The sequence below is a fragment of the Emiliania huxleyi genome (genome assembly GCF_000372725.1).
Source record: "Emiliania huxleyi CCMP1516 unplaced genomic scaffold EMIHUscaffold_643, whole genome shotgun sequence".
NCBI lineage: Eukaryota > Haptophyta > Isochrysidales > Noelaerhabdaceae > Emiliania > Emiliania huxleyi.
This window is the reverse complement of record NW_005197177.1, coordinates 4,561-15,537: the sequence shown is the minus strand read 5'-3', so window position 1 is coordinate 15,537 and position 10,977 is coordinate 4,561. Positions and strand designations below refer to the sequence as shown.

General features: G+C 68.1%; 3 protein-coding genes across 3 annotated transcripts; 1 reads left to right on the top strand and 2 right to left on the bottom strand.

The window, feature by feature from the left end:
- Positions 1–3,850: 3,850 nt before the first annotated feature.
- EMIHUDRAFT_120478 (hypothetical protein) lies at positions 3,851–4,573 on the top strand (the record flags this gene model as incomplete). Its single annotated transcript, XM_005763182.1, has 1 exon — positions 3,851–4,573. One exon carries the CDS (start codon positions 3,851–3,853, stop codon positions 4,571–4,573), a length of 723 nt encoding a protein of 240 aa, XP_005763239.1.
- A 167-nt stretch (positions 4,574–4,740) lies between these two features.
- On the bottom strand, positions 4,741–6,615 carry EMIHUDRAFT_248202 (hypothetical protein; the record flags this gene model as incomplete). The annotated part of the gene is made up of 1 exon (XM_005763181.1): positions 4,741–6,615. One exon carries the CDS (start codon positions 6,613–6,615, stop codon positions 4,741–4,743), a length of 1,875 nt encoding a protein of 624 aa, XP_005763238.1.
- Positions 6,616–6,820: 205 nt separating this feature from the next.
- EMIHUDRAFT_120477 (hypothetical protein) lies at positions 6,821–7,855 on the bottom strand (the record flags this gene model as incomplete). Its single annotated transcript, XM_005763180.1, has 1 exon — positions 6,821–7,855. One exon carries the CDS (start codon positions 7,853–7,855, stop codon positions 6,821–6,823), a length of 1,035 nt encoding a protein of 344 aa, XP_005763237.1.
- Between the last annotated feature and the right edge of the window lie 3,122 nt (positions 7,856–10,977).

The following is a 10,977-nucleotide window of genomic DNA, read 5'->3' as shown; positions in this document are numbered from 1 at the left end:
TGCGGGCCCGGCGCTCCTTTTGTAAGGGCGCCACGCTTTTGGGGAGTGACACGGCGGGCGAGTGGCTCCCATCTATCTTTGTAGTGCTCGCTATGGATGGGATTTGCTTGGTGTGCACCCACCGGGGGGGTGAGGGGCGGAGTTTTTTTGGGGGGGGGGGGGGGGATGGTGCGGCAGGGCGAGGAGGACGTCACAGTCATGTCTGGAGTGTCATGTCTGGAGTGGGCCTTGGGGTGTGGGGTGGGGTGGTGGGGAGGGGAGGAGAGGCAAGTGTTGCAAGCGCGAACCGCGGCAAAGTGCGCAACGTTGCGTCGGTACACCCGCCCGTCGACCCTCATGATCCCACTCCACGGCTCCGGCTCCGGCGCCGCGGGCCCCTCAGCAGCGGCAGGGCTCTCGGCAGCGGCGGCGCTCTCGGGCGCAAATCTGCCCACACCTCCCCATCTCTCGGGCGCACGTCTGGCGCCCCCACCGTTGACCATCGCTTGCGGGTCGTGAGGGTGGGGCGACGGCTGCTGCTGCTGCGGCGGGAGCTGCTGTGGCGACGGCGGCGGCTGTGGCGACGGCTGCTGCTGTGGCGACGGCTGCTGCTGTGGCGACGGCTGCTGCTGTGGCGGCGGCTGCTGCTGTGGCGGCGGCTGCTGCTGTGGCGACGGCTGCTGCTGTGGCGACGGCTGCTGCCGCGGAGGCTGCCGTGGAGGCGAGGGCCGGGGCGGCGAGTCTCGGGGCGGCGAATCGGTGAGGTCGACCGTGGTTACCCATCTCGTGGGCTGTCGTGGTGCGGCCGCAGTCTCGCGGGCAGCCTCGGGCGCCTGCTGCACCGCCCGCCGCACGCTGTCGAAGCGCGATGCTGCCGCTGATTCGAAGGGTCGCTTCATCCCGTGCTGCTGCTGCTGCTGCTGCTGCTGCTGCTGCTGCTGCTGCTGCTGCTGCTGCTGCTGCTGCGGCTGCGGCTGCTGCTGCTGGCGCTGCAGCTGCTGCTGGCGCTGCAGCTGCTGCTGCCTCTCGACCATCATGGACCGGGCGTCCTCCTGCTGCTGGGCGAGCACGCGCGCGCGGCCGAGCACGCCAGCCGCTTCGGGTTCTCTCGCCTGGCCAGCCAAAGCATGCAGCGCAGCACCATGCTGGTGCAGCGCGTGCTCAGCTGCCGCCCTCCACCCCTGCTGCTGCTGCTGCTGCTGCTGCTGCTGCTGCTGCTGCTGCTGCAGCTGCTGCTGCTGCTGCGGCCCGTGCCCCCAGACTCGCCCGAGCCCGTCTCCGCACGCGGCCGACCGTGCGCCCGCAAAGTGGGGCGGAGGAGGGTACCTGCGGTCGCGTCGTGGACGTGTCGGCGGAAGTGTCCGCGGGCGTGACGTGTCGGTGGACGTGTCAACGGACGTGTCAACGGACATGTCAGTGGACGGGTCAGTGGACGTGTCAGTGGACGACGTGACGAGGGCGGCGCGGGCGCGGGCAGAGCGGAGGCGGAGGTGCTGACGGGGCGTGTGCGTGTGTCAGGGGCAGGAGTGGGGAAGGGGTGAGGGGGAAGGGGCGTGTCTTGGACGTGTCTCGGAAGCGTCGCATTACCCTCGCCGCGCGAGCATTGCGTGGTGGGCGGCGGCCGTGATGGGTCCTTGCGGCACCTGCACAGAGCCCAAGTGTGAGTACGGAACTCTGCACCGCTGACCTGCGCCTCGCGCAAATCCAGAGGCTGCAAAGACGGTGGACGTGGCTGAAGTGCGGCTGAAGTGCGGCTGAGGTGCAGCGGAATACAGCCGGCACGCGCGTCATGGCGAAGGCTTGCTGATGAATGGGGAGGGGGCGTGTGTGCAGCATTCTATGCGGCGCTGCGTGCGACACCGCGTCGTACTGCGCCGCGTGCGGGAGCGCCTACGAAAAAAGAAAGCCGCGCGTCGAGAAGGCGAGAGCCGTGTAGCGCGTGCGGGTGCCGAGAGCAGGAAAGACCGCGTGCGGAGCCACCGGCTGCGCGAAATGCATCCCCAGCGGCGGCGGTACGACACGCGCGGCTGGATGGTGCTCCGCCGCGTGGGCCGGAGGAATGTAGACCGCCCCCGCCATGCCCGCCCCCGCCATGCCCGCCCCCGCCATGCCCACCATGCCCGCCATGCCCACCCCCGCCATGGCCGGCCCCGCCATCGAGAAGCCGTGCCGCATGGCCTGCCCGTGCGACGGCAGCGGCGGCGGCGGCCTGCCCTGCCCGGCCACGCGCTGCGCCGAATGCGGCGGGTGCTGCATGCGCTGCTGAGGCGGCGGCGGATGCCGGTGCGACGCCGCCGCGGGCTGCTGCGCTGCCTGGGGTACGAGGAGGGGGGGGGGGTTGGCGTGCAGCCTGTCCACCCCCACGCGAGTGCGGGTCCACGTCTGCGGCGGAACGAGGCTGCAGGGCGGCGGAAGACGGAAGAGTGCAGACTGCTCCCGCGTGTCTGCTCCGCGCGGAGGCCGTGCTGCTGCGCATCTAGGCCGCGGTGCCAGCCGTCTCTGCAGCCGCTGCTCGCCGAGCGGAGTCTGCGGGCGGGCGGGCAGGGGTGTGTGAGGCAGGCAGGGCGCGGGGAAGGTGGGAGGGGCAAGGCGCGGGGCAGGCCGGAGGCAGGCCAGGCTTGGGCGGGAGCTGGGGCGGGGGCGTCAATCTCTGTCGAGAGCAGCGGAGCGGTGGTGCGGTGCCGGAGGGGAGAGGGCGCGGCGTGTGCGGCGTTAGGAGGGCAGGACGTGTCTTCGCGAGGTGTGCCTTCGCGAGGTGTGCCTTCGCCAGGTGTCAGGTGTGTCTCGGGAGGTCTCTCGGGGCGTCTGTCTGTCGGGAGGTGTCTCTCTCGCGCACCCGCAGAAAGGCGCGCCGGTCGAGAATGTAGGCGCGGGAGCGGCACGTGAGAAGAAGCATCCGCGCCAGCGCCGCGGCGGAGCGCGCCGCATCGGAGGTACCGCGCCCCGCGCCAGCGCTCTCCTCCTCAGCCCTCTCCTCCTCAGCCCTCTCCTCCGCTCCTCCCTCCTCGTCTGCTCTCTCCGCCGTTGCTCTCTCCGCCGTTGCTCTCTCCGCCGTTGCTCCCTCCGCCGTTGCTCTCTCCTCCGCTGCTCTCTCCTCCGCTGCTCCGTTGGCTAGCTCAGCCGATGGCCCTGCAGAGGACCCTGCTGAAGGCCCGGCGGCCGGCCCGGAGGCGGCCGCCGCGGCAGCCGGCTCCTCGTCGATCAGCGCCGCGTCGCTGCTCGAGGCGCCAGAGCTCGAGCTGCAGCCGGACGGCGCAGGCGCCAGCGTGGGCGGAGAGCTGGAATCGTCGCGGGAGGAGGACGGCGGGGCGGCGGCAGGCGGAGCGGCGGCAGCGGCGGCAGCCGGCGCCGAAGCGAATGGCCGCTTGCCGTTTGTTGCTGCAGTACTGGCGGCCGCCGGCCTGCTTTTGTCGGGCGTGGCTGCGGCCGGCGAGCTGCCGCTGTCAGCCACAGTTGCGCCGTTTTTGGGCATGCACCGCGGCACACTGCGCGCGAACCAAGACGGCGGTCTTGCGAACCGGCGGCGCGCAACCAACCTGACCAGCCCGGGTAAACCAAGTAACCTCGAAGCCGCCGGGTTGTGCGAACCCGCCGGCCCGGGTAAACCAAGTAAATTCGAAGCAAAGTTTCGCCGCTTCCTGTGTGGTTGAGAGAGTTGTTTGTGTGGTGGTGGCCTTTCCTCGAACGAGCCCCCACTTGCTCTTCGTTTGCTTTCCGCCCCTGCGGTTTCTTTCTCTCCAGAATGTTCCACGCGCTCCTCGCGTGACGCCTCGACCGGCACCACCTGCTCCCTCCATACGGCGACCCGCCCGACCAGCTGGAGGGAGGCGCCCGTCTCTCCAAAGAGAAATAAAAAGAATTCGCCGCGACGATGATCACGCTCGCGCTCCACTCGTGCGGGCTGCTCCCTGTCGCGAGGCACTCCCCTGCTGTGCGGCGAGGCTGCCCGCCGCCGTCGCGTGCGGCTGTGGCGGCCGAGCTCGATGCTGGCGAGTCCTTCCAGGTGAGCCTGCTCGATGGTAGTGAGGGCAAGCGGATAGAGTGCTCGATGATGGAGACGGCCGAGCTGGACGGCGAGCTGTACGCCTCGCTGCTGCCGCGCGACACGCCCGCCATCCTCGCGACGCTCGACGCCGAGCAGGGCGTCCTGGCGGAGGTCGAGGACCCAGGCGCGATCCGCGAGCTGCTGCCTGCCGCCCGGCGGGCGTGCGGTGAGTACGGGCTCGAGCTGCTCGACACGGCCTTCACGCTGACGCTGTCGGGCGATGTCGAGACCGCGATCGATGACGCGGGCGAGGACTCGATCGCCGGCGACCTCGACGACGACGACGAGCTCGACATGGCGGACGACGCGGACGAGGACGACGCGGACGCCGGAGACGTGGTGGGCGCTTTTTCGCGCGGCGGCGGCAAGTACTTCGTGATGGCGCTGAGCGCGCCGCTCGTGCTGGTGGGGCGGCAGGCGTCGCTCACGGACTTTGTGATCCCGAGCGAGGAGGAGGTCGACAAGGTGGGGCCGCTGCTCGAGCTGAAGATGCGCGCCGCGAGCGAGGACGACGAGGAGGAGGAGGAGGAGGACTGGCCAGAGGTGTGAGCGTCCGGGGGGAGAGGAAGTGTTGCTATCCGTACGACTAGTCACGGCCCGATTATTTACTTTGAGCACGGAATCACAAAACTCGCGGCGGTCTCCCTCCCGCGCAGTGTCGTCTCTCCGCGGCGGCGCACGTCTCGCTGTGACAGGTCCCCATTCTGCCGTCAGCGTCAATTACTCCACCAAACTTTGGTGGGCAGTGCAGCGAGCGGCGGGGCTGTCGGTGGAGACGAGTACTTGCGCATTGGGAGCAGATCGTCGACCGGGCTGAGCATATGCTCATAGGCCCACCGGTCTAGCCGCACGAGCCTAACAGGCGTAGCGCCTGTCGCGCTCACCGTCGCCGTCGTCTTCTCGCCCGTCCTTAGCGCGCGCTCTCCAAAGTAGTCGCCCGTCGAGCGACGCGCGAGCACGCCCTCCTGCCCTGCTTTCGTCACGGAGACCTGGCCCTCGACGATGAGGTAGAAGTGGGTGCCGACCTCGCCCTCGGTGATGATGTCCTCACCGGGCTGGTACACAACCTCTTCGAGCGACCCGACCAGCCTGTCCCGCTGCATCTTCGAGAGCTGCTTGAACAGCTGCACGTGCTCGAGGAAGCTCGTGTACGAGGCCACCCTGCGGACGTCTGCCCATCCCTCTGCAACATTCTGCTGATTCTGCTGCCAGCCTGTGCTGGCTGCGCCTCGAAGCTCGGCGCCCGCCTTTGATAGGCGCGTGAAGCGGCTTCCGAACCCTGCCTTGAGTCCAGCGCCCGCGGCCGAAGACGACGTGGCGAGCTTGTTGGCATACTCGCCCATGCCCTCGGCTGACCCACGGTCGCAGAGCTGCTGGGGGAGGCTATCGGAAAGGATCCGGTTCAGTGCCGACTGCAAGCTCGCCGAGATCTGCGGCCGCATGTATAGCCCATCGAGAGTGCGCATGGCAGCGCCCGGGTCAAAGCTCTGCACCGACGCCCACAAGTCGGCCTCCCGGACATTGTCATCGGTGCTTTCATCGTCGTCGTCGTCGAACACACGCCCCAAGCCGCCGCCGTATGCCCCAAGCCGCACGGACGAAAACGGGGCGTCTCCGCGGATGTCCCGACCTGCGCGGTGCCCTACCGACGCCGCCTCCCAGCCCACATCAACATCGCTGACCTTGATGCTCGTCACAGAGCATGCCGCGATGGACATGGCGAAACTCGAGGAGAGGGTGACGTTGTATAGCCACGCGCCCAGCGTTAGAGGACCCACCTCCAACGAGGCGTTGGGCCGCGCATCGCCTCCAATCTTGCAGACGGAGTGAGAAGCCACAGCGGAACGAATCTCCAGCTTACCTTCGCCTCGCCGCTTCCGCCGGCTCAGGAGAGCCTCGTCAATCGCACTTCCCAGCGCTGAGCCGAAATCGGGCGCCCCCGCCCCGACGGCGAGCGTGAGGCGGCCCATGACATTGAAGGCCGTCGCAGCGGGGTGACATGAATGCCCCGGACTTACGTCGAGGTCGACCAGTTCGAGTCCTTGGACGCCATTAATCGAGCCGCCGAGGTCGTGGATAGTATGCACCTCCCCGCAACTAGAGCCGCCCAGCGCCGAGCCCAGCCAGTTGGTCGTCTCATTCGCTGCCCCCAGCCAGCCGCCGAGGCTCCACAGGGCTTGCGGCCAGTTCGTGCGCAATTCTCCGCCCAGATTCTCTGCACACGCGAGCAAACAACCGGATCCCAACGGAGGCCCGCTCAGCTCGGTTGGCTCGGGAAACGGGTCGCGATCCATGGAGGCATCCGGCGTCTCGGGGTCAATATCGCTCCAAAGCGTCGTCGCGAAAAACTCGTTGATGGCTAGCTTTAGGAAGTAGGAGTTTCGAAGAGCCATGCACTGATTGAAGGATTCTAGGCGGCTTCCCAAATGTGCGATGCTGCCCAGCGCCGAGTCGGCGCCCAGCGTCTTCAGAGCTGCCCCAGAGTCTGCTGTTCGGCTATGCGAGACGATGACGAGCAGCACCGCGAGAAGCACCGTCACGGAGAAGAAGGCGTAGCGAGATCGCGAGCTAACCGGCGGCTGCTCTATCATATGTGGCTGAAAGGCGGCGCGGAGGAGCCAGAGGAGGGAGGCTGGCAAGCAAGGCCCGAAAGGGGGTGTGGGTTCGAGGTCATGTGCTCATGTGCTGGGTGGGTGGACGAGGATGCGGCGTGTGGGTGTCGTTGTTGGCAAATTGCAAAGAAAAGTCAAGCTTGGAGGCTCTCGCCGTACGCACACCACTCGAACTCGCTCTAATTCAGCCTAGCTCGGCGCCAGCAGCAGAGGAAGGCGCGGGTGGCGGCGGCGGTGGCGGCGGCGCGGTGAGATCGCTGGTGTCCCTGCCCGCCTCCCTGCGTGCGTAGAAGAGCGCCGCCTGCTCGGCGGTGGCGAAGCGGCCGAGTGTGACCTTCTTGCCTCCAACCCTCACCTTCAGCATGTACTTCTTGCTGCCTTGCTGCTTCGGGGTGAAGCTCACGCCTTTGTAGCCTGTGCTGTTGTTGCTGCTGGTGGCCAGAGTCAGGCCCTCCCTCTCCGCCTGCCGGACAGCCTCGGCGCCAGCAGCAGAGGAAGGCGCGGGCGGCGGCGGCGGCGGCGGCGGCGGCGGTGTCTCTTGAGGATAGAGCGCAACCATGTCCCTGCCCGCCTCCCTGCGGGCGTGGAAGAGCGCCGCCTGCTCGGCGGTGGTGAAGCGGCCGATGGTGGCCTGCTTGCCTCCAACCCTCACCGCCAGCTTGTACTTCTTGCTGCCTTTCGGGCAGAAGCTCACGCCTTTGTAGCCTGTGCTGTTGTTACTGCTGGTGGCCAGAGTCAGGCCCTCCCTCTCCGCCTGCCGTATCGCCTCGGCGCCAGCGGCAGTGGGAGCAGAGCGAGGCTGCAGCAGCTTGGCGGCGTCGGCACGGCCGTACGCCGAGCGAGCGTAGGCGGAGGCCGCCTCTTCGGCGGTGTCGAAGTAGCCGAGGTGGACTTGCTTGCCACCAACCCTGGCATGCGCCTTGAACTTCTTATACTGGTGGCTGAAGGACACGCACTTGTAGCCCGTCGTGCTGTTCTTGAGGATGGCTGGGATCAGCACGCGCTCGCCCAGCAATGTGTAGCTGCGCCGTGAGGGCTCCGCTGAGGTGTCAGACGAGGTGGTGAGGGCTCCGATGAGGATGAGGGACGCGGCGGCGCCCTCGTCGCTATCGTCAGCCTGCAGCTCGGTGTCGCTACCGGAGTTCGCGTCGAGGGGCTCCGGCGGCTCCGGCTGCGTTCTCTGCTTTTGGCGCTTTTGCTGGTACCAAGGCGTGGACATGCTGGCCGGCCGAGCTGGGGTACTCGAGTACGGGCGATGGCCCTGGGGGTACGGGCGATGAACTTGAATTCTGGGCGCGCGAGAAGAAGAAAAAAGGCGTCATCTTTAGATAAGGCGACGGTGCCGTCCTCCCATCCCTCCCTTGGGGTTGTTTTCTTTCTTTTTTTCGACGGTGATTTAGTGCTGATAACGGGACTGCGATACCGTCGGGTACTTATTTTAAGACGAGGTAAACAGCAATAGATCCGGATGCAGTGCCGGATCAGTTCCTGGAGCCAGGGGGACCGATTCGCGCTTGCCAAGGGACCAATTGCTGGAAGCCTGCGCAGCCTGCGCTCCGGCCGGCAGACAGAGGGCTTGCGACCCGTGGCAGGGTGACAGCCCGCCGGTGGGCGAGCCAAACTCTGGCGGAGGCAGCCCGCTCAGCCCCAGGCGCCCCTCGAACCGGAGGGTGGTCTGCCGCCGCTGCGCGGTCGGCGCGCCGAGGGCGGGAGACATGAGCTTCGCGCCACAGGTGACCTGGGTGGGGGACCGATTCTCGGCAAGTTTGGCAGGACGGGCACTGTGAAGGATCGATTGCTGTACAACGAGGGACCGATTCCGTGAGCCTGGGTATCGATTGGCCGCTTGAGGGCCGGATCTATTGCCGTTTACCTCGTCTTAAAATAAGTACCCGACGGTACGTGTGCGCGTTAGGCGTGTAGCCTCAGCGCAGGCCTGTGTACGGCTCTATCTGCTGTCAGCGCAGCGCGCCGTTTGAGCGAGGTCCGAGGTGGGTCCGGTGCGCCTTTAAGCTTTATTCATTAACGTTTTTCTTTTTCTTCGAAGTCGGCGAATGCTGCGGGCGCTCGCCGGTGAGTTGCGAACACCAAGATCGAGGTGTCTATCTCGAGCTCGCCCATTATCCCGTTCGCCGTGCGCATCATGATTTCACCCCTCCACCTCCACCCGCCGCCGAAGCCCGCACGAGAAAGATGTGCACATTGTGCTCTCGCCCCTCCACCTCGATCGCACCCTGCGACGCCTCCCACTCCGCCGCCCTCGCCGCCGGCACCGCCGCCACCCGCTCCGCCAGCAGCCCCTCCTCGGCCAGCAGCTCGAGGAGGGACTCGTAGTCTGGCCGCGCCTACAGGGACACGTGTCGCGGAGTCGCGACTTCCCCCACTCCTCCTCCCGCCCTCCCCTTCTCGCGGCGGCGCCTCCTCGCCGCCCCCCTCCTCGCCGCCCTTGCCCTCCCCAAAGTGGGCGTGGTCGGGCAGCGCGAAGAGGCCGCACGCGCCCCGCGGCGCGCCCTCCCCGTGCAGCCGGGTGCACCCGAGCCCACCCGAGAGGTGTCCCCAAGGGTCTGGGCCCGTTTTGCTAAAAATCGAGCAAAGTCAGCTCCGCCTCAGCGCGTTGCACTCATAGCCCTCGCTCATCGCCACTTGCGCACGGCTGTTCGTGAGCGTGACGCAGCGCATATGCCACTCCCGGCTTCGGCGAAGTGAAGGGCGTCAGGGCTGTCAGCCAGGGGGGGCGACCCTCGTAGCGTCATCCTCGATCGTACACACACGCCGGCAGCCGATGCACCCCGACTCGCTGGTCGACACGCCGGGCTTCTGGCCTCTGCCCCACGCGCGATGCCCCACTGTGAGACCCGGTCGCCCCACACCAGCAGCCTATGCACACCATAGTTCGGCAAAACTCCACACGCGAAATGGTGCGCAGCTAGAGAAAGTGGTCCAACTTGGGCAAGGCTCTAGTCGCTGCTGCCCATCGCGGAGCCCAAACCCTCGTCTCAGAGCCGATACTACGACCCGGCGCGCGGGATCTGAAGCTACGAGGCCTGGGTCGGGGCTATCAGTGGGCTACATGCCGCCTGCCGCGGCTCCTAGGTCCACGAAACGCTCGCGCTTCACCCTCCCCCCCCTCTGACGATAGGTGCCTGCGTCGCGCGCTCACCGGCAGAGAGGCACACGGCGGGCGATGGCGGCGCGCGGCGACGCTCCTGACTCAATGGAAGTCGCCCACATACCCACCCTCACCACAACGCCGTAGGCGGGTCGAGACTGCCCTCCACCCGCTCGCGCTTGCCTCCCCTACCCGAGCGGTTTGGCTCCCTGTAGATGGCGGCCGACACACCTTCACTGCGGCGCTTCTGCCCGCGACAGCGGCGCCTGAGCGCGTGGGCTGCAAGGCCCCTCGGGGCGGCCCGCGGGGCGGCGGGAGAGAGCTCTCCCGCCGTCGTGGCGCACCATATCACCCGTAGACGCCTCTTTATAGTCGCCTTTTAGCACCTCCTCTCTACACGCCGCCGAGTAGACCCCGCCGCACCGCATCACCGCCCCCTTCCCTGCCCCGTCGCCCTCCTGAGCTCTCCCCCCTTTGCTCCAGCCACTCACAGGACGGCTGGGCCATCGGCCCGCGTGACAGGCGCCCGGGACGGCCGGGGAGCGGCTCCGTAATTTGAGCCCGCTCGGGCCACTCTCGGGTGCGTCCACCAGCCGGCAGAGCACCGCTTGGGCGACTCAGACGGCCCGCCGGCCCCGACCACCGCCCTCGATCGTGCCGCCCCCACGGCGTCAGTGGCGGGCTGGGGGGGGCAGACGGCGTCCTCGCACCCCTCGTGGGGGTGACCACCACTCTCCTCTCACCTCTCCCCCCCCGCCCCGTGGCACCCCACCCACTCGTCCCTCCTCAGGGGCGCATGGCGGCACGTTCAACGCTTGCCTCGGCCCACCTCGCCATCACGCCCGCCGCCTCGACCAAGGAGGTGGCCTCGGCGGCCCAGACGAAGCCCGTGCGGCTCGTTTGGGAGCCGCGCGCCGTCCCTCTCTCGCCCGCGCTGCTCGCCACGCCGAAGCCCACGTCCCTCCGGCCGCAGGCGCCGCCAAGGAGTGACCAGCGCCCCTCCCGAGCACCTTCCCGGCGGGCAGCGCCTCCGTAGCGGCGCTGGCGGCCCCTGCGAGCCGGCCGGCGCCACGAGTGAGTATTCGAAGGCGCGCGCGTCCCCTCTCTCCCCGGCCCGCCGCGTCTCTCTGACCACCCCTCCCCCTTGGGTGGGCTCCGGTGCACCCGGAGCAGCTCTCGCACGCTGGCCGCGAGCGGGGCGACGAGGGGCTGCGGGGGCCGGAATCCACGCT